The 22,202-nt window shown below is 38.4% G+C and overlaps 1 protein-coding gene across 3 annotated transcripts in view; it reads left to right on the top strand.

The window, feature by feature from the left end:
- Positions 1 to 22,202, top strand: part of PAPSS1 (3'-phosphoadenosine 5'-phosphosulfate synthase 1) — a 103,399-nt gene that overhangs the window by 33,690 nt on the left and 47,507 nt on the right. For all 3 annotated transcript variants that reach the window (XM_059923379.1, XM_059923380.1, XM_059923381.1), the window contains 3 exons: positions 14,987 to 15,100; positions 17,505 to 17,616; positions 20,007 to 20,212. In XM_059923379.1, the coding sequence (XP_059779362.1) occupies positions 14,987 to 15,100; positions 17,505 to 17,616; positions 20,007 to 20,212 (432 nt within the window). The remainder of the gene's footprint in view (positions 1 to 14,986; positions 15,101 to 17,504; positions 17,617 to 20,006; positions 20,213 to 22,202) is intronic.

Raw genomic sequence — 22,202 nt, 5'->3', positions numbered from 1 at the left:
CACCCCCTCCCCCTTGGCAACCACAAGTCTGTTCTCTATATCCGTAAATCTGTTTTTGTTTCGTAGATATGTTCATTTGTGTCGTATTTTAGATTCCACATATAAGTGATGTAATGTGGTATTTGTCTTTCTCTTTCTGACTTAACTTTGCTTAGTATGATAATCTCTAGGTCCATCCATGTTGCTGCAAATGGCATTATTTCATTCCTTTTTATGGCTGAGTAATATTCCATTGTATGTATATACCATAGCTTGTTTATCCATTCATCTGTCGATGGACATTTAGGTTGTTTCCATGTCTTGGCTATTGCAGATAGTGGGGCTGTGAACACTGGGCTGCATATATCTTTTTGAATTATAGTTTTGTCTGGGTGTATGCCCAGGAGTGGGATTGCTCGATCATATGGCAACTCTATTTTTAGTTTTTGGAGGAACCTCTATACTATTTTCCATAGTGGTTGCACCAGTTTACATTCCCACCAACAGCATAAGAGGGTTCCTTTCCTCCACACCCTCTCCAGCGTTTATTATTTGTAGACTTTTGAATAAAGGGCATTCCAACTGGTGTGAGATGGTACCTCATTGTAGTTTTGATATGTATTTTTCTAATAATTAATGATGATGAGCATCTTTTCATGTGTTTGTTGGGCATAGAGTTCTGGGTTGACAGGTGTTTTTCTTTTAGTACTTTAAGGATGTTGTTCCATGGTCCTCTTGTTTGCATTGTTTCTTTTTTTTTTTTTTTTTTAATTTTCCTTCCTAGAAGGAGTTCCAATGTTCTTTGCTTCCATTTTTTTTTTTTTTTTTAAGGAATGTAGTTTATTTTTATTTATTTTTATTTATGGCTGTGTTGGGTCTTCATTTCTGTGCGAGGGCTTTCTCTAGTTGCGGCAAGTGGGGGCCACTCTTCATCACGGTGCACGGGCCTCTCTCCATCACGGCCTCTCTTCTTGCGGAGCACAGGCTCCAGACGCGCAGGCTTGGTAATTGTGGCTCACGGGCCTAATTGCTCCGCGGCATGTGGGATCTTCCCAGACCAGGGCTCTAACCCGTGTCCCCTGCGTTAGCAGGCAGATTCTCAACCACTGCGCCACCAAGGAAGCCCGTTTGCATTGTTTCTGATAAAAGTCTGATGTGATTCTTTTCTTTTTTCCCCTCTCTTTATAATGTTTCTTTTTTTTTCTGCCTAAATTCAACATTTTCTCTTAATCTTTTTGGTTTTTAGCAGTTTTAGTATGAAGTTTATAGGTCTCTCAGTATATTTAGGTCGATTTCTTTCAGTTTAGAGTTCTTTTACTTTCTTGGATTGGTAGTTTATTCTTTTATTGGTTTTTGAAAACTCTTGGCCGTTATGTCTTCAAATATTTCTCTTGTCCTATTCTCCCTCCTCCTTCTGGGACTCCAGTTACACATATGTTAGACAATATAATATTTTCCCTCAGCCTAAAGATGCTCTGTTCTTTCACCCTTTTTTGTCTTAACTTTTCAGCGTTATTAATTTCTATTCACTTATTTTCAAGGTTACTGATGCCTTAGCTGTATCCAATATATTGATTTGCCCATAGGAAGAATTTTTAAACTCTGATAATTAAAAAATTCTATCATCATTTGGCTATCTTTTTTGTTTTTAATATAAGTGTACATCTCTCTGTTGAAATCCTTTATCTTTTTAGGCATGCTGTCCACTTTTGCACTAGATGTTTTAACATAGTAATTTTAATTATTTTAAAGGCCTGTCTGATGGTTCTAACCTCTGGGTCATTTCTGGATCTTGATGTATTTCTTAACAGTGGGTGTTTTTCCTTGCTCTTTTTGATGTGTCCTAATTTTTTATTGAATGCTGGGTGTTGTGTCTGGAAGAACAGTAGAGATTGAGGTAAGTGATATTTATGCTTTGGGCATTTATGCTTCTTCTGTCACACTGTTAGTGTAGTGAGTTGAGTTAGTTTAATAAGTAGTTCGGCTGGGTTAGGGTTTCCTTATTCTATAGTTATTCTTAGTGCACCACCCGCTTCACATTTCTCCAGTGGTGAGCTCGTTTCCTTGTGCTTAGTGTGGGATCTGGCCTGCTGGAGGGTTTTCCACAGTGTTTCTACTCCATCCTCAGCTTTTAGCATTCCCTATATGCCTGTACCACAGAAGGGGGTCCCCTTCCAGGCTCTTGCTCGTCTCTCCCAGCAGTAAACTACTGTTGCTTATTACTTAGTGCCAAGCTCATGATGGGGGAGCAGTGGTGGTCTTCAGTTCTGCTGGTCCAGCTTCAGTCTTAAGCAGGACCTATGCTTCTGGATCTCGGAGTGGGTCTTTCTCAGTGTTGCTTCCCCTCCCTGCATGGTAGCCAGCCTCTCTTTGAACCTGGGAGGTCTTGGAGGGTGAGTTTTCTGCTCCTCATGTGCAGATCCCTGGTTTGTATCAGTTCAGGATCCCGGGCCAAGAGAGTTTCTTCCACCTCCTTTTGGTAGACCATACTTGCTTCTACCCCTCCCCCAAAACAGCAGACCCTGGGAGGCTAGGGGTGGGGTGGGGAGCGGTTTCCTGCCCTCCCCCATCAGCCTGAGGCTTTTGTTTTGGATGAGACAGTGTTGCAGGGAGTGGGCGGAGCTTTGTGCTTGTGCACCACCGAGGGAGCGCTCTCTCTGGTCCCCAGACCTGCCCCTCGTGTTCCTTCCGCACACCTCTTGTAGGCCTGCTTGGGAGTGAGCGCAGAGCTCCTCGTGTCTGGCTTCCCAGTGATGCTAATCTGTCACACTAGTCCACACTCAGCCTTGAAGAATTTGCAAAACTTTACAGCTGTTTTCTTCTTCCTGCTTTTCTTGCAGCCATCTCTTCCTCCCAGGCTTTACTAAAGGGAGATAATTCATGTGTCTTGGCTTTTCTTGGTGGGACTTGTCACTCTTTGGAAGCAGCTCATGTTATTGCTTTAGGACCTCAGCTCTGTGATGGGCTCAGGAAAGTTTGATTTTATAGATTAGCTGGCCTTTCTGCTTGTTAGGTGGTGGTCTATTGTGTAATTTCTGTTTTATTTTCAGCGAATTGTCTATCCTTACTCTACTTTTACTCTGTTGGGGTTGTTTATAGTTTTCTTATACATTTGTATGAAATCAATAAATATTAATTCTATGCCATTTTCATTGAAACTATGTTTTCAGTATTCTTCCTTTATATTTAGATTGTAGTTTTGTTTGCATTTTTTATATGTTGAACCTATCTTTTTTTTTAACTTAAGATATGTTGTATCAATGTCAGAAAGTTATACTTAGTTCTATTTTCTTTTTTCTTTTTCTATTTTTGGCCACACCATGCGGCTTGCAGGATCTTAGTTCCCTGACCAGGGATCGAACCCTGGCCCATGGCAGTGAAAGTGCGGAGTCTCAACCACTGGACCGCCAGGGAATTCCCGATAGTTCTATTTTCTGTTAGTTTGGATTGTCTGTTTTTTATATCTAATTACTGATTCTTAAGTGTTCTACAAAACTTCAGAAAAATACACATAGATATTCTCATAAAATTTTAGGGGGCTCATGAATCTCAGAAGCCATTTTATGGGCTATAGATAATTCCAGATAGTTCAGACGCTTAAGGGATTATTAAACTTAGAGTGTGATGGCTACCCTCCTTCCCTTCTTTCTTTCCTTCAATTCCTAAACACTTCTTTGGGACCCTACTCAGAGTTGCGTCCTTTTAGTTTGACACTTTACCTACATAGAGGCTTTTTTCTTTCTTTCTTTTTTTTTTTGTAGTGGGCAGATGATTTGTTGTTTTTCAAGAAAAATGTATCTTGAGAAAATCTGGCAATTCTTCTGTAAATCTAAAAATATTACAGAGCGTTCTTGTATATCCTTCACCCAGCTTCCTCTTAGGTTAATAACTTACATGATCATAGACCATTTCTCAAAACTGAGAAGTTAAGCTTGGTACTTTGTACTAAAGCACAAACCTATTTGGATTTCACAAGCTTTTCCACTATTAGCCTTTCCTATTCTTGGATTCAACCCAAGATCCCTCACTGTATTTAGACTTAAATTATTTTTAACCATGATTCTGTAAAATGAAAATGCAGGCTCATGTGGTGTCTGTTGTGCACAGGACTTTGCCTTTTTTTCCCCCTGTAACGGTAAAAAATTGAGTGTTGACTGCCACTGTACAATTGGTCACCCCACCTCCAGTCCTGTCTGCCTTTTATTCCATTTTATATTGTTGGCAGAATCATCTTTCTAAAGTGTAGTCTAATCCTTTCCGTTTTTTACTCTAAAATATATATTGATTTTTTCCCCATTGTTTATAGAATTAAGGTAATTTGTGTTCAAGCTTCTCCATAGTTTGGTTCCAAGCTGCTTTTTTAAAAATTATTGTCCTTATTTTTTTTTTTTTTTAATAAATGTATTTATTTATTTATTTATTTTTGGCTGTGTGGGGTCTTCTTTTCTGTGCGAGGGCTTTCTCTAGTTGCGGCGAGCGGGGGCCACTCTTCATCGCGGTGTGTGGGCCTCTCACTATCGTGGCCTCTCTTGTTGCGGAGCACAGGCCCCAGACGTGCAGGCTCAGTAGTTGTGGCTCACGGGCGTAGTTGCTCTGCGGCATGTGGGATCTTCCCAGACCAGGGCTCGAACCCATGTCCCCTGCATTGGCAGGCAGATTCTCAACCACTGCGCCACCAGGGAAGCCCAAAATTATTGTCCTTATGCTTTCACCACAGTGTTTACTTTTTTTCTTTTTTTGATGCCATTGCTTGCCTTAGTCTCTGTGGCCTTAATGCCTTGCTCCCAATTTGTTTGTTCCTAATTAATGATTATACCTATTATTCTTCCTTTTATACAGATATTAGTCTATATTATTCTTGCTAGACAATCTGATAATTGGACAGTTTCATTCAAGGTTTTGAAAAAGAGGGATAGATAAACTAACATCTAGTGAATCCTTATTGTAAGGGACATGTATGGGGGGCTTTGCATCTTTTAAAATATTTGCTTTGATTGTTAGAATCTCAGGGGAAATGGTCTTTTGTCCTACTTTAGCTTCTAACCACCTCTCACTTGAATTATTTTGGTGGTTTCCTACTTGGTCTTTGCACTGAGTACTTTGTGTATGTTGTCTAATTTTATTCACAGAGTAAACCTATTAAGTATTTCAGAGATATTAACTAGCTTGTTCATGAACTTATTGGACTCCATACCTAGGATTCCAGGTACATGAATTCCTAGAATTCATTTTCATATGCCTCTGGCTTTTACTTTCAAGAGTGTTCTTATTACAACTCAAGTACAATATAATTAAATTTACGGCCAGAAAGGTATTCTGGTTATATTAGTTTAAGACAGGGAAATTTTCTTTTGAAAATTACTCATTTTTATTCTAAAGCTGGGTGATGACAAAAGAATAAATGTAAATGCCTCCTTAATGCAGTTGCTTTTTTGGGAACCACCCTCATTTGGGGAAAAGATTTCAGTTATATGCTTTCCTAAGTAAATGACTTCACTTCCCATTGGAAGTATGTATTTCTGTTGGTACTGGTTGATCCTGTGAGTTAATTTAACAAATACCTAGTGGCATACACGCTAGGCACTGTTGTAAACCACTGTGGATGTGACAGTGAGTTAGACAGTACAGATTCCTGCCTCATGGACCTTAATTTTTGGTCCTTACTACCATTATTTATAAACTAGAATGACTATATAAATTCTTTTTTTTCTTTTATAACATGATATAGAATTTAAAAGTACAATTGAAGGAAGAAATATGCACACATACCCAACTACTTCTGTTCTGGCGTTTATTCTCCTTTGATTTTCTCACAAAGTTGAATCTCAGCTGAACATTAGGACATGGGGAAACCAGTGCATACCTGATGTTCAGCTCAGAGTTTATGGTTAGTTGGTGATACAAGGAGTTTCTTTGCCTGCTGCACCCTTATCGCAAGGTGACTTAGTATAATGTGCTTTTCCTAACAAGCTCCTTCTCCCTGGTGGTCCAGGGGTAGCCAGTGCAATTCAACTTCATTGTCATCACAAAAACATTTTAAAAAAATATTTTATTTATTTATTTGTTTATTTATTTTGGTTGTGCCGGGTCTTAGTTGTGGCAGGCAGCCTCCTTTAGTTGCGGCTCGTGGGCTCCTTAGTTGCAGCATGCGAACTGTTGGTTGTGGCATGCATGGGGCATCTAGTTCCCTGAGCAGGGATCGAGCCTGGGCCCCCTGCATTGGGAGCTTGGACTCCTAACCACTGCACGACCAGGGAAGTTCCACAAAGATATCTGTTAGGTTTTCCAAGGGTGGGTTATGTGAGCTCACATGGTAGAGCTAATATCACAAATACAGATTGCGGGTGGAGGGGATGAAGATGTCGAGTGCAATGGTGTTTTCAGGGAACAGTGACCAAATCTCCATAGCTTTGGAGTGTGTGCTCTGAGTGGGGATGTGAAGATTAGAGGTTCTGCGTTAACTAGCGTTATGTCTAAGAATATAATTGTGAGTGCTGGCAGGGAATGGCGCAGGTAGAGATGGAAGAGCAGAACTCTTAGCATGTGTGAAGCCTTTGGTAGTCCCTTCAGTAGCATCATTGCATTTAATTTTTGTTAAAACTCTGAGAAGTAGTTACAATTTTCATTTTACTGATGAGGAAACAGATTCAGGGAGGTGAAGTTGTTTGTCCCAGGATAGTTCAGGTGTTTGACAAGCGCTGCCTCCTCTGGTAATAAGTGGAATTTTTTCTGTCTGATGTTCCGTATTACTTTGGAGAGACTCTTCTGAAATGAATTCTACCAGGTATTGTTTCTTTAACGTTCTTTACTGTCGACAAAAAATTAATCCATCTAAGAAAGAAATGGAAAACTTTATTCGAGTCAAATAGAGGATTTTAACCCAGGATTTTAACCTCAGCAAGCTCTGAGGACTGTTCTGCCCTTAAAGGTCAAAGCACAGTTATATAGGTTTTTGAGACAGAGGGCTGTACATTAAATGACATAGATAGTTTGCACAATCCAGATCTGTGAGTACAAAGTGGAGGTCATTGTGGCCCCTTACAAGATCATGAAGGAATGTTATCTTTATTTTAAAATTAAGTAATTAATATATTTATTTTTGGCTGCGTTGGGTCTTCATTGCTGCGCGTGGGCTTTCTCTAGTTGCGGCGAGTGGGGGCTACTCTTCGTTGTGGTGCGCAGGCTTCTCGTGGTGGCTTCTATTGTTGCGGAGCACAGGCTGTAGGTGCGTGGGCTTCAGTAGTTGTGGCTCGCGGGCTCAGTAGTTGTGGCTCGCGGGCTCTAGAGCGCAGGCTCATTAGTTGTGGCACGCGGGCTTAGTTGCTCTGTGGCATGTGGGATCTTCCCAGACCAGGGCTCGAACCTGTGTCCCCTGCATTGGCAGGCGGATTCTTAACCACTGCTCCAACCAGGGAAGTCCCCAAGAAGGAATGTTATCTTTTAAGGAGTTGTCTTGTTGGTGCTAGGAGAACATTGCTTTTTATGATTGAACATGAATTTCTGCTAGTGGGGAGGGTTAGGCCAATACATAATGCAGATACACAATGCACAGTAGAGGGGAGAGAGGTCAAAGGGCAGTGAAAATTTTTCATGTTTAAATTTTCCTTGATTTGCCTTAGAATATGAGATTTTATCATTATTAAGATATGGAATTGATTTTCACTGTCCAAGAAAAAATATTTTTAGTGTGGTTTACAGTGGGTATTTTAGGATGATGGGTATTTTGGTTCTATCATCTCTGGATTGTCTTATTTCTCTTTTCATCTGGCTTATGTAGTATAATTGGTATAGGCAGTGTGGTCATTTAAATAAATACTTAATTTCTCAGTATTTTGTCAGAGCATCTTTATTTTCTCAGTATGCTTCAGTTGGCACATTTTTATTCAAGAAGATAGAAGACACTGGAAAATACTGAGGGTTTTTTATTTAAGTTTTTTCCTAACCCTTGAATGGTCACTAGATGGCCTGCTGGTATTGCATTTTAACTTGGCGGGTTATGACATAAAGAAGTAGGTTTCTTGCTGATGGTTTTAATCTAAAGTGATATTTTAAATACTGTTTTTAAATCTACTAGGAACTCTAGATTTAGTAGTGCTATAAATTATTTAAAGGTTTGTCTTCTTATGAAATGGTGGTTTAGTGCTCTAAATGGGTTTTATACTGCATGTAAAACCAGACTTTGCAGCTCAGTTTTAAAGTGATGCCAGTATGTCGTTGGTGTTCATGCTTTGGATGCATGTAGCTTAGATAATAGAAATTTAATAGTTTCATAAAAATACGATTGAGCTCTAGTGTTCAAATCTGTTGAGATTTGGCTCAAGAAAAAGTTCAGAAAATACTTAAGGAAAAATTTAAAATGTGAAGTCACTGTGTTTATTAACTTGTTCACAGTTCTTTAGGAAGATTAAAAAGAGAAAGCAAGAACTACTATTTTCAGGTAGTGAATGTTGTTTGTTTTGCTGGCCAGTTTCCAGGAAAAAACAAACAATTTTCTCTTTGAACAAAGATATGGATACAACATATGTTAGGTGTTAGACTGTATTTAGTCAGTCAAGCAAAAAAAAAAAAAGAAAAAGTTTTGAGTATCCATGTTACATTTTAAAATTAAATTTTAAAATATTTCTAGACCTACCTCATTAATGGTAGCATGTGAATTGTTTACTGACCCCCTACTCAGGAGAACTCCTAGGAGCACCCCTGTTTCCTCTCTACCCTTAAATGCTTGGTGACTATGGAACTCTTAAAACTGGAAGTAAGGGGTTAGGTACATGAACACTTGTTCCTGACCTGGCTTGTGATCTATTTTTGTTTTAAAGGAAATTTCCTGAAATAAAGGGTTTTATTTGTACAGGTTTCAAAAGAACACATTATTTTCTAACAGCTGACTGTGTCCCTGGGAATCCGAATGAATCCCAACTAAAATGGATAGCTCATGTGGCAGGGACTTCATGTTCTGTTGTCCAGATCTCTTGTCTCACTTTGAGGTGGTTTTGACTCTTTTAGATGTTCAGTAGTGGTTTTGGAAACGAAAAATATTTGTCAGTAGAATGTGCTAGGAACTGGCTGTGTCTGCATTTTAAAAACTTTTTGTCTTCCTGATAGTTCTCTTCTCTCTACATGTCCAATCCACAGAGAACTCGCTTTCTCTGAATACGTGTTCCATGTTCCTGTTGGCTCCTGCTATGTTTGTGTTAATTCCAAAAGTGCTCACTTTATGTACCTTCTTAGAAGAGAAAAACAGTAGCAACCTCTTGAACCTTTATTTTGCCATTGGTTAGATATCAGAAGAATTTTATACCTAAGTTGTGAGGTTAAAATTCACTTTAAAATAATTGCAGGGTGTGAATTTTGAAAAGGGAAGAATTTTGTGACATGCTTGTAATGAAAACAATTTTATACTTAAATAATTTTAATAAAATTTTAATTATAAATATTAAACAAAATTTTATGTAATTTAAAATTATTTTCTCAAACGACTTCCTCCCTTTTTGAAAAGAAAGTGATTACAGGGGAATTCCCTGGCGGTCCAGTTGTTTGGACTCCACACTTCCACTGCAGGGGGCACGGGTTTGAACCCTGGTTGGGGAACAAAGATCCTGCAAGCCATGTGGCATGGCCAATAAAAATAAAAAAATTAAAAAAAGTGATTATAGCCTCTATGTTCATGCATACAAAGCAGCACATTACTAACAATGCATTCATCCTAAAGCTATGGCATTATTAGTGTACAGAACATTAAAAAAATAATTTGGTTGGATTTATAATATAGATACCACTCTTTCATGTTCGAACTATTTCTCTTGGATTTGCTCACAAACTGTTGGTATGGAAGGAAATAGACAAGATGTATAGAAACATTTGTTGGTTCTCAGTTCTTACTTTGAACAGAGTCTCTTCAGTGGGAGCAGATTCATATACCTGAGTGTACACTCCAGTGTCGTGGCGTTCTACAGAAGGGGGGATTCCAGGGTGGAGGCAAGGCGGAGACACACCCAGCCTTGTGCTGGGAGCATTACAGTGGGCAGTGTGCACTGCTGCTATTCATTAGTATTTGTGAGCTGACTCTAGTGATGATGGCTTAGGAAACCAGCTAAAAATGCCCTGTTGCGTCCAACAGAGATCAGAAGATTTAGTCTGTTGGATGCGCTCCTCTGACCCTCCAAGATTGTTGACAGCTATTAGTGGTAAATGGGGGGGTGGGGGAGAGTAGTCAACACCCATCACAAAAAAGGCATCTCATCCTTACAAAATAATATAGGCTTCAGAGATGGCAAAGAAAGCTTCACGTTGAGTTGTTTGTATCAGTGAAATTCTTCTCTTCCCTGGAGTTCCTGTGTCATTTATTCCCAGACTGTGATTCTGGTTTTCAGAGTTCTAAGGGGTCTCAAGTGGTGGAAGTGGAGGTTTTCAATGTATTCACAGTGATGGAGTTTGAAAAAGTTGATTGAAAATCGTTCACTTGTTATTAATAGAAATGTTTAGATGTAACTGAAATGTTGAATGTCTTTACTTTTTGTCTAGGACTTTATTAACACAGAAAGATCACACGCTGACCAGAAACCCTGGGAATTGTAAATGTTTAATAAAATCATGAAAGTAAACTAAGAACAATTTATGTGGCAAAATGTTTCATAACTTAGTTTTATGGGAAAAACAGTAAAGCTTTTTCTTTTAATTTTTATTTTTAAAAATTTGTTTTTTTATTTGGAGGAGAATAGTGTTGGGACCTGAGTTGGAATCCCAGTTCCAACACTTATCAATTAACTGTACGACCTTGGAAAAAATAACCTGATTTCCCTGGCTTCAATTCTCTCATCTGTGAAATGGGAAATAAAAATAGTACCTGTCTCAGAATTGTACTGAGGATTCTATTAATAAATGTAGAGTGCTTAGAACAGTTCCTGGCATGTAGCAAGCACACTGTAACTATTATTTATTGAGTATTTATTTGTGTGGTAAGCACGTTGGAACACAGTACAACAGGGATTTGGGGCAAGTTATTAACCTCTCCTGAGCCTTAATTTCCTCATCTGTAAAAGGAGGATAGCAATAGTTTCTGCTGCTTTCATAGGTAGGATTGCATGAACATTAAGTGAATTAATTCACATGAAGCCCCTAGAACATTGCTGGTATTGTTGATAGCATCCAGTACACGGGAGCCCCGCAGTTTACATACTTTAAGTCATTTGTCACAGCAGCCCTGTAACTACACACACACACACACACACACACACACACACACACTTTTTGGTGGCAGTGTTGTTAAACAGCTGAGACGGAGACAAGGTGAGAAATGTTAGATAACCTGCTCAAGGTTGCACTGTTAGAATCTGAACTCCGGTCTTAAGTACAAAAATCAGAAATAACTGACCTATAGACCTGTGTTGCTTTCTTGTAGCTCTTTTTGGTTTTGAAAATGTTGTGTCTTTAATGTTTTGTGATTAATGCAGATGTTTAATTTCAAGTGTGTTTTGTGAAACTTTACCATACTCTCTCTCACAAAAGCTGTAATGAATGCCTGACTTTTTGTGTAATTTAATTTAGCATTTGTTCCTAGTGTGGAGGACTTAAATTCTTTATTTTACAAAAATGTGTGTTCCTCAAGGTGCCTTTCAGAGCTTTACATGTCCACGAAGCTAATTGAACATATAGGGAGTGTGTGCAGTTCACTTAATGCACATCATACTGTTCTGGGAAAAGTTGATTCTGAATTTTTATTTTCTGGTTGATGGAGTAATAGCCTTTGTAAAAAATGCTGAAACTACCAGTTGCCCTGTAATGCCCACGGGTGAAAAACGCTTGGAGGGGAATATACAGAAATGACAATAATAGCCATATATAGGGTGATGGGTTTTTCTCCTTTCCACATTCTCTTTATGGCTGTTTTATAATTTAAAATAAATGTATTAAAAATAATTCCTGGAGTTAGAAGGTACAGAATGGACTACCTTAAGCTATTTCTCTTGCTAGATTTAAAAAAGAGTCTTTACAAGGTTGTATAGTATTTACATCTACAAAGAGAAAATTGAGGCAGCCGGTGGAAGCTGTGTCTCTTCCTTCATCATTATTCTTTGATGCCCTCATGTAGTGTTTACCATTAGTAAATACAATAAATAGCCTTCTGCTGTGGCTACCTGCTGCAGGCTTAATTGCAGGAGGTCTGGAAGGTTTATGAAGTGCCCTGTGCTGTGCAGAGTTTGTGCTTAACACACACTTTCTACTTTCCCATGAGTAGTGGGATGCTCAAAGGACAAAGGGCCTCCAGAGAGCTAGCTGAACGTGGTATGGTAGTAAGCAGTGCTTCTTTATTTATGTCTTTTAATTTTATTATTTCTTTCTTTTTTCCTTCATGTTTACTCTTCTTATTCATTCTTGGGTTTCTCATGAGAAAGATCAGAGGCCTTAAATTTACTGGTAGGAGGAGCTTGATTTTGGCACATGATTTAGCCAGTGCTGTTCCATCTTTGAGGGAACAGAGTATCAGAAAAATGTAGTAGAATAATTCTTTCTAGATTCTCAGAACCCATACGGACTGCTTGAGTGGTAGCACTCAGGCTTTCATGAGATCGTCTAGCTTTGAGACCCATATCTGACTCTGCTTTTTTCCACTACTGAAGATATTAATGAAAGTCCAAATATAAGTTGAAGTTTCTTCCCAAACTTTTTCCTCAGTAAAAGTAGTAGGTATTGTCCTTAAACACCTGGTTCTTCCATTAATATTCATTGTGAATTACTTTTTCTGTTGTTATGCATTTTTTAAAATGGGTTATATTTTTTAGAGCAGTTTCAGGTTCACAGCAAAACTTGAGTGGAAAGTATAGAGAATGAACTCTCATGGCTCCCTTCCCTGCCACACACGGCTTATCCTGCTATCAGCATCCCTCACCAGAGTGGTACCTTTGTTATCATTGATGAACCTACATTGACACATTGCTATCATCCGTAGTTCATAGTTTACATTAGCGTTGAACCTTCTGTGGGTTTTGATAAATGTGTAATGACATTTATACACCACTGTAGTATCATAGAGAATAGTTGCACTGCCCTAGAAAATGCCCTGTGTTCTTCCTATTCATCCCTTCTCCCCTCCCCTGTAACCCTGGGCAACCACTGATGTTTTTACTGTCTCCATAGTTTTGCCTTTTCAGAATGTCACATAGCTGAAATCATACAATATGTAGCCTTTTCAAATGGGCTTCTTTTACTTAGTAGTCTGCATTTAAGTTTTCTCCATGTCTTTTCATGGCTTGATAGCTCATATCTTCTTAGTGCTGAATAATTAATATTCCATTGTCTGGATGCACCACAGTTTATCCATTCATCTACTAAAGGACTTCTTGGTTCTTTTCAGGTTTTGGCAATTATGAGTAAGGCTGCTATAAACATCTGTGTGCAGGTGGATGTAAGTTTTCACCTCATTTGGGTAAATACCAAGGAGCATGGTGGCTGGATTATTTGGTGAGATTATGTTTAGCTTTGTAAGAAATCACCAGATTGTCTTCTAAAGCAGCCGTACCATTTTGCATTCACACCACCAGTGAATGAGAGTTCCTGTTGCTCCGCATCCTTGTCGGCATTTGATGTGGTCAGTGTTTTGGATTTTGGTCATTCTAATAAGTATATTCTAATAGTGGTATCTCATTGTTGTTTTAAATTGCATCTCCTTGATGATATATGATGTGGAGTATCGTTTCATATGCTTATTTGTCATCTGTATATCTTTTTTGTGAGTTGTCTGTTCAGGTCTCTGGCCCATTTTCTGATAGGGTTCTTTTCTTACTGTTGAGTTTTAAGAGTTCTTTGTATATTTTGGCTAATAGTCCTTTTTCAGATATTTTGTCTCAGTCTGTGGCTTGTCTTCTCATTCTCTTGAGAATCAGTTTATTTTGCGTAAGAAATTATTGCTTGGATACATATGAAAAACCCTTAATCAGTGCCAGTTTTGTATGCTTATAGAGATTACTTGATTGATTTGACTGGAAAATTTTAAAGTAATTAAACACATTTAGTAGGATTTCCCTGGTGGTCCAGTGGTTAAGACTCTGCCCTTCATATGTATAGCTGATTCACTTTGTTATGAAGCAGAAACTAACACACCATTGTAAAGCAATTATACTCCAATAAAGATGTTAAAAAAAATTTTAAAAAAAGACTCTGCTGTTCCACTGCAGGGGCGCCGGTTTGATTCCTGGTCAGGGAACTAAGATCCTGCATGCTGTTTGGTGTGGCCAAAAAAGAAAAAAGAAAAAAAAGGAAAACCCAAAAAAACACATTTACTAATTATTCCTGGGTGTATGACAAGTGTGAATAGGCCTTGTAAAGATCACTGGATGAGCAGTGTATAAGAACAGTATATAAGTTTGTGGTAATTACAAATAGATACTTGGGGGATAAATGAGAAAAAGCACTGTCCCAATGTGATATAAATGAATACTAGGAGTTTGGTTAAAATTTCCAGACTGCATTTTGTAAGACATCAGAGAGTGCTGTTTCTCAGACTGCAGTGGTGGGAGTAGAGCTGACATGCTCTGGAATACTGTGTTACATGACTAAGAAGGTGGCTTTAGTGACACTGGTGACAAAGATGCATGTGGAAGCTGGAATGAAATGGTTTTATAATATGTTACAGAAAATAATGATTATGTTTAGAGTGCTTTTTCTGTTTATTTCTTTGTTTCCAAATTATTTTTATCATTACCCCTTACTTGAGGTCACCTCTTCTTTGCAGTTGCCTGATCTTGACATATATGGCACATTCCAGGAATTTCTGTCTCACTAGATAGTGGTAGATTATGATTAATGAAGTCTTGCATGTGGGATGTTACCTGCTTGCAAGTAGACCAACAGTCATTAGGAAAATTGATTGGGAGGTACAGCATTAAATCCCTCTCTTACACTTCGTTTTTTAAGTCTCATTTTGAAATGTTAATTTTCTTCATTAAGATACCCTTTGGAGAAAGCTAAATTGTTGAATCAAACATTTAACTGTACTTTTGTGGATGTATAGGATATTGTACCTGTGGATGCCTCTTATGAAGTGAAAGAACTGTATGTGCCAGAAAATAAACTTCATTTGGCAAAAACAGATGCAGAAACATTACCAGCATTGAAAATTAATAAAGTGAGTGCTTTGTTCCTTTTCCTACTGAGTGATTTGACCTTATGTATAGTTGTAAGTCTATAGAATTTGTGATTTTATTTTTGTGTTTGACGGTGTGGGTGGGTAGTGGTAGTTGTGTATATCACAATTCCCAGGGATGGGAAATATGTTTAATTTGTAAAACCATATTTCCAAATTACCATGGCTTTGATTTCATTTTAGTCATAATATTTATTTATTATGAAATATCAAAGAACAAAGATTATGTAAGATTTCTAGGCTTATCAGAAGGAATGGGTTCTAAAAGGTTAAAAACCTTTAATAATTAATTAAAATGAACATTTTTTTCCTTTAAACATGTTTCCTAATCCCTTGTCAAAACCCCGACCTTCCCTTTCTTATATTGTGAAGAATAATTCTGTTGTGTATCTTAGCTCTAATAATATCATAAGGTGTTTTTCCCAATAAAAAACTGCTTAGTTAAACTAGATATGACAGTGACGACTATAATTTATCACTTTCGAACTTAGAGAATTTTAAATTGTGTCATTCAGATATACTTTAAAAATGGAGAGATTTAGGAATAAGAACGTGGACCAGGACTAGAATTTCCCAGCCTTTCTTTTAATATAGTAAAAATCCCGGACACCCAGGGAGGTGCCAAACGTGCAAGTAAGGAGAAAGAAAAATAAACCCTCAACCCTTCTGAGGTTGGAGGAAGACTCTTCAAAGACTTACTCAGATTCCTGATAGGAGTACATTATCTAGGTGATTCGTGTGATTGGGTTTCTGACCAGAAGCTAAGACACGCTGCAGGGGAGCAGAGAGAGGGAGAGTTGGAGAGCAGAGCCACTCAAAGCTGACTTTGCAAAGGAACAACAGATTCTGTCACTGACAGACTGTGCATCAAATGAACGAGAACACACACACACACACACACGCACACGCACACACACACACCCAGGGCAGGGAGGAGGGAAGGGGAGAGAGAGAGAGAGAGAGAACGGAACTGAGAATGAATGCATATGAATCCAGGTCAGTTAGACTCTATAACCCAGAAAGACAGCAGCTTTTTCTAAATGTGATCTTTTTTTCAATATGGTGGTTTGTTCTTTGCACAGCAGTATGCAAAGTAATTAATTAAAAAAATTAGGTTACATCATATAATGTATGCTAGGCTGCCATAACAAATACCATACCCTGGATGGCTTAAACAACAGAAGTTTATTTTCCCATAGTTCAGTAAGTTAGAAAGTCCGAGATCCAGGTGCTGGCTGATTTGGTTCCTGGCGAGGCCCCCTTGCTGACTTGCTGTCAGACGCCTTCTCACCTTATCCTCAGGGTGTCCGTGGGACTCTGGTGTCTCTTTCTCTTATGAGGGCACCAGACCTATTGGGTTGGGACCCACCCTTATGACCTCATTTATTTATCACCTCTTCAGGGCCCGATCTTCAAATACATTCACATTGGGGGTTAGGGCTTCAACATATTTTCAGGGGGACATAAACATTCAGTCTGTAATAGATACCATCTAGAATTAGATTCCAATAGAGAAGAATAGTGGCCATTGTCAAAGGTTTAGGAAAAATTAGTAAGAGGAGAACTTGAAATTGAAACAATTTGGTGCATGAATATAATTTTTTCCTGTGAATTGAAGGAGGGGAATGCTTTACCATTATTTGGTTTTTCAGTGGAACATGCCAACCTAATACTTTGGGAATACATGGTAAGTCACATCATAATGCGCACCTCTTGGCCAGGTGCTTTATCTTTTGTCATATGAGAATCACTGCTCCATACACACACACACACACACACACACACACGTAAAAATTGAGCATGTCCAGCTTGCGTTAATTCATCAATTCTTTAATATTCTGATGGGATCTACTAGAAATCTTAAAGTTCAAGAAATAATATAGTGTTTGTAAAATGAATGGTACTCTGTCATTGGTGAGGGATTTTTTTTTGGTAAATATTTTTATCTAAAGTTTGTTTTAGTTCAGGACAGTGGTTGTCAGAGTATAGTTTCCAGACCATCATTTGTTAGCATTTTCTGGGCACCTGTTAAAAATACAAATCCTTGTGCCCCAGCAAACCAGCTAAATCAGAAACTGGGGGGTGGAGCAGTCTTCATTTAACAAGCCTTCCAGAGGTTTCTTAATACATACTGAAGTTTGAGGACCACTGGTTTAAGAGATGCTATTCTTATTAGAAATGTTGGGAAGCCTAATGTTATTCAAATTTATTAAGAAAAATACATACTTTCCTAGTGCCCTTATTGTTTATTAGATTTGTATAATCTATAAACATTCTTGAGAAGTTCATTTCCATTGCTTTCAAAATTAAACTCCAAAAAGCCATTAATGCTTTTGTTCATAAGTACATGAAATAGAGCATTTTTCTTTACTGTCTCATTTACTAGGTGGATATGCAGTGGGTGCAGGTTTTGGCAGAAGGTTGGGCAACCCCGCTGAATGGCTTTATGAGAGAGAGGGAGTACTTGCAGTGTCTTCATTTCGATTGTCTTCTGGATGGTAAGACATTTTATATTCAAGTACATTGAGTATGGAAAAGAAAGCACACAGTTGCAGGGATTCGTCACTATTTATAGAGAGTACTGGTAACACCTTAATGGAGATAGCACCTAAAGACTAAATTATATCAGTACTGAATATTTTAAATGTATCATGAGATCTTTCCATTTTTAGTTTTCTTGATTGTGATTTATTGCAGGGGGAGAAGGACAACTTGGGGATTAGGGCTGAAAATGGATTTAAAAAACAAATACAGTTTCCCTATGTCATATCCACCTGATCACGGTAAAAAGCCTCTCCCCAGGAAGTGTACATACGTACTAATTGTGCTGTGCTGAAGCCCATGCTTGCTTAAGCCAGGTGTTCTAACAAGGAATCAGGGAGTCCCAAGTTAAGGAGTCCTGAAATAGGTGGTTAAAAGGATGGTTCTTCCTACTCTTTTAAAACACTAAAAAAAAAAAATTGCCAAAGAAGTTGATATTTAGGGTATTGTAATTACATTCCAGCTACCTTAAACTTTGTATACTGTTGGTAAGATTAATTTACTACAATAAAGAAAATATTGCTAAATGTTAAAGAACTATGCCGTATGATCCAGCAATTCCACTTCTGGGTATTTACGTGAAGAAAACAAAAACACTAACTAGAAAAGATATATGTTCCCATATGTTCATTGCAGCATTATTTACAATTGCCAAGATATGGAAGCAACCTAAGTGCCCATCAATAGGTGAATGGATAAAGAAGATGTGGTACATACATACATATGTATACATATATATATACACATATATATATATACACAATGGAATACTATGCAGCCATAAAAAAACAATGAACTTTTGCCATTTGCTGCAACATGGATGGACCTGAAGGGTATTATGCTAAGTGAAATAAGTCAAACAGAGAAAGACAGATACCATATGATTTCACTTATATATGGAATTTAAAAAACAAAACAAAAGAACAAACAAAACGAAAACAAACTTGTAGATACAGGGAACAAACTGGTGGTTGCCACAAGGGGTGGGGGTAGGCTAAATAGGGGAAGGGGATTAAGAGGTGTATAAACTTCCAGTTACAAAATAAATAAGTCACAGTTATATAATATACAGCATAAGGAATAATATGGTAATAATTTTGTATGGTGACAGATGGTTACTAGACTTATCATGGTGATCATTTCTTAATATGTTTAAATGTTGAATCACTATGCTGTACGTCTGAAACAAACATAATATTGTACGTCAACTATAATACTTCAATTAAAAAAAAAAGTCATAGAACCCTGCAAAGTTGCGACCACGTTCTTCTGTGTTATAACTTCTTTTGACTGGGGAGTAAAATAGATACTAGAAAATGTAATGCCTACTCATTGTTCTCAAGAACCTTTAACATAAGAATTAAATTTTACTTTTTGATTTTCTTCCTTGGAAATAATGGTAAAGTCTTTGTGGACTGCCTCCTTAGTAATGACTTAGTCTTGGGTGTGGTGTAAATCTACCTATTAATTTTCCATTTTGAACTCCACCTTATGGTGGTAATTTTAAAACAGCCAAACTGTTATCATTGATTTTGTTGACATCTTTTGCCCAAAGAAGGCATACCATGATTTCCCAAAAAGTGTGGTTTCTCTTTGATATGTAAATAATATCCACATATGAATTTGAGAGTGTATTTTATTTTTCTAACTTGCACATGATGAATAGGAAGGAAAAAAAACACTTTCAGAGCTTGAAAGGTTGGGAACTGAGAATGTGCCTTTGGTCTCACTGGCAACATATTTTGGTTTAAATGGAGCCACTGATTATTTACTACCTTTGTTTCTTGACTAGTGATAGCTGGCTTTAGTTCCATTCTGATTAAAAAACAAAAAACAAAAAACTTTTTGAGTGTTTTCGTCTTCCTCTCTCAAGGATATCCAGGTATACCAAGTATACTCAAGTTACTTAACCAACTTGCCACTCAAAAGGTAGTTGTCAGCAGTATCAGTTATAATATTTTTCCTGTAAAGGCCCTGAAGCATAATTCTTTATCTTAGTCATATATTTTTGGTGACGTTAGGCTTTACCAGCTGATTCTTCCTTACTCAACAGTTTCTTAAACTTCTGTGATTCTTCCCCCTAAAGACAGTTTCATGAGTGGTTGTGAGGAGTATTGCTACACACAATGTTGATGTTCTTAATTTTTGCTGTTTTGTTTTTTTTTCAACTCTGGGTTTGTTGCTTGTTCTCTCCCTGCTTTTCTGTGCCAGGTACCAGTGGAACACTGTCACTGGAGCAATAAATCTTTTATTATTTGAAGAGTGTCTACCGAAGTGTGAAAGGTAGATGCGAGGCCCCCGCTGAGTAATGCAAGCTGTGTGCTTTATGTTCTTTTGTGCCCTGCAGGGGGTGTCATTAACTTGTCAGTACCGATAGTTCTGACAGCTACTCAGGAAGATAAAGAGAGGCTGGACGGCTGCACGGCTTTTGCTCTGATGTACGAGGGCCACCGCGTGGCTATTCTTCGCAATCCAGAGTTTTTTGAGCACAGGAAGGAGGAGCGCTGTGCCAGGCAGTGGGGAACAACATGCAAGAACCACCCCTACATCAAGGTCCTGAGTCAACCTTGCCGCATTTTATCTTGATTTGCCAATAATGTTTGTTTTGAATTGTGAGGCCTTACCTGTATATCAACTATGCCACTGGAACTGTTAATATTTTGCAGAATCAAGGCTGGAACTTCGTGTGATAAGCATATGGTCTTGTCGTTTGGTCCACATAAATATTCAGCAAATATTTTTTAAACATCTACTGTACACCAGGCACTGAGCTAGGTGCTAGTGCTGGGTATATAGGGCTGATGTGCACGGCAGGGCAATCTTTATATGCTTGGGGCATGCTGTCTGGTGGTGGGCACAGACATTGATCTTGTACTTACAGGTAGGATGTGATGGCAGGGTGCTATGGGAACCCATGCTGGGTGATTTTATCTAATCTGGGCTTTTAATTGAACATTGTGTTTCTGGTATGAAAGCAGTGAAATTTTTAATTAGTCTCCCCGAAGGGCCTCATGTATTTTATGTATTGTATGTGAAATGTTATCATTGAAGTCACGTTTCTGTCATTTGTTTTAAAGTAGACTTTGAACTTTAAAAGAAACTAAGCGAAGGAGTTCCCTGGCGGTCCAGTAGTTAGACTCAGAGCTTTCACTGCCAGAGCCCTGATTGGACCCCTGGTCGGGGAACTAAGATCCTGCTGCAAGCTGCATGGTGCAGCCAAAAAAAAAAAGAAAAGAAACTAAGTGAAATTTTAGTAGCTTTACCTAGAAACTGTATATAGCATCTGTTTAGATCGTGGAAGTGTGCTAAATTTCATTTCATTGTCTTATGTAGGACAAAAAAGTGATAAACTTAAAAAACTGGCAGATATATTATTTTATAAAATAATGGTGGTGTCAGACATTCCTTCAGCATTAAAATTTACAGTTACTAATAACAAATAACATAGTTTACAAACCATGCTTATGTAAATTTTTTGAACCACATAGCAGACCTATAGGATGGGTGGCATTTCCATCTTACACATGGAGAAATTGAGACTTTATGGGGGAATATATGTTCTTGGCCAAAGTTACGCAGCTTATGGTTGGGATGAGGGTCTGATTTGAATCCAAGACCTTGGGCTTTAAAGCCATCTTCCATAATCCTTAGCAGAAAGTCATTACTGGTTTATGTAGAGCTTCACGTACTATGTCATCCCTACCACTAGAGAGTACTTTTTATATGAACTCATTGGAGGAGACATTTTTTAATCACTGAACATATGTGAATGCTGTTTATATTGTGTGCCACTTTTATTTCGAGCAGTCTGTAAGACTTCTTAGGTTAGTTAGTACTTGGTGTGCAGCCTTGAGGGACCAGTAGGATTTGGATAGGAGGGAACTGTAAGAAACAGCTTTCCAGGTTTCTGGAGCCGGAGGAGCAAAGACTCGGTGCCTTTGAGAGACAGTTGGTGGTCGAGCGGGAGAGAGGACCTTGGGCTTCAATTTCTACTCCAAGGTGTTAAAATTTTGTTCAGTCATAATAACAATTTACATGTTTTTATGCTTTTCAACCACGTTTCTGCTTTTCAGCCCTTACAGTGACCCTTAGAAGTAGACAAGGTTATTTCCTTTATTCTGAGGAGTCTTAGAGTGGGTTCAACTTGCCCAGAGCTGCAGAGGTACCTGTGAGGTGTCAGGATTAGAGTCTGTCTTAGGTCTTCTGTGCTCTTTCCCCTGTGGTGCTCTGCCTTCCTAGGAACAGAGAGGTGGCAGGCAGATTTGACAGGGTCACAAACGACGTGGTGATTTAAGAAGCCAGCCGGGTGGTCTAGAGCAGGGTGTCCCTCTTCCAGCCCCATGCCCCCCTGGTACCGGCCATGCCCTCCCGGTCTCCTGGCTGGAGTCCTGCTTCCTGTCATACCCACTGAAATCCATTCTCCTTAGTGCAGCCAGAGTGAGTCTTTTAAAAATATAGATCTGAACATATCACTGCCCCCTTTAAAACTCTCCAGTGGCTGCTCACTGTAATCAGAATAAAACCTGTGAGGCCCTGTGGGATC

Source organism: Balaenoptera ricei, chromosome 5 (assembly GCF_028023285.1).
Source record: "Balaenoptera ricei isolate mBalRic1 chromosome 5, mBalRic1.hap2, whole genome shotgun sequence".
NCBI lineage: Eukaryota > Metazoa > Chordata > Mammalia > Artiodactyla > Balaenopteridae > Balaenoptera > Balaenoptera ricei.
This window is presented reverse-complemented; position numbering and strand designations above follow the sequence as displayed.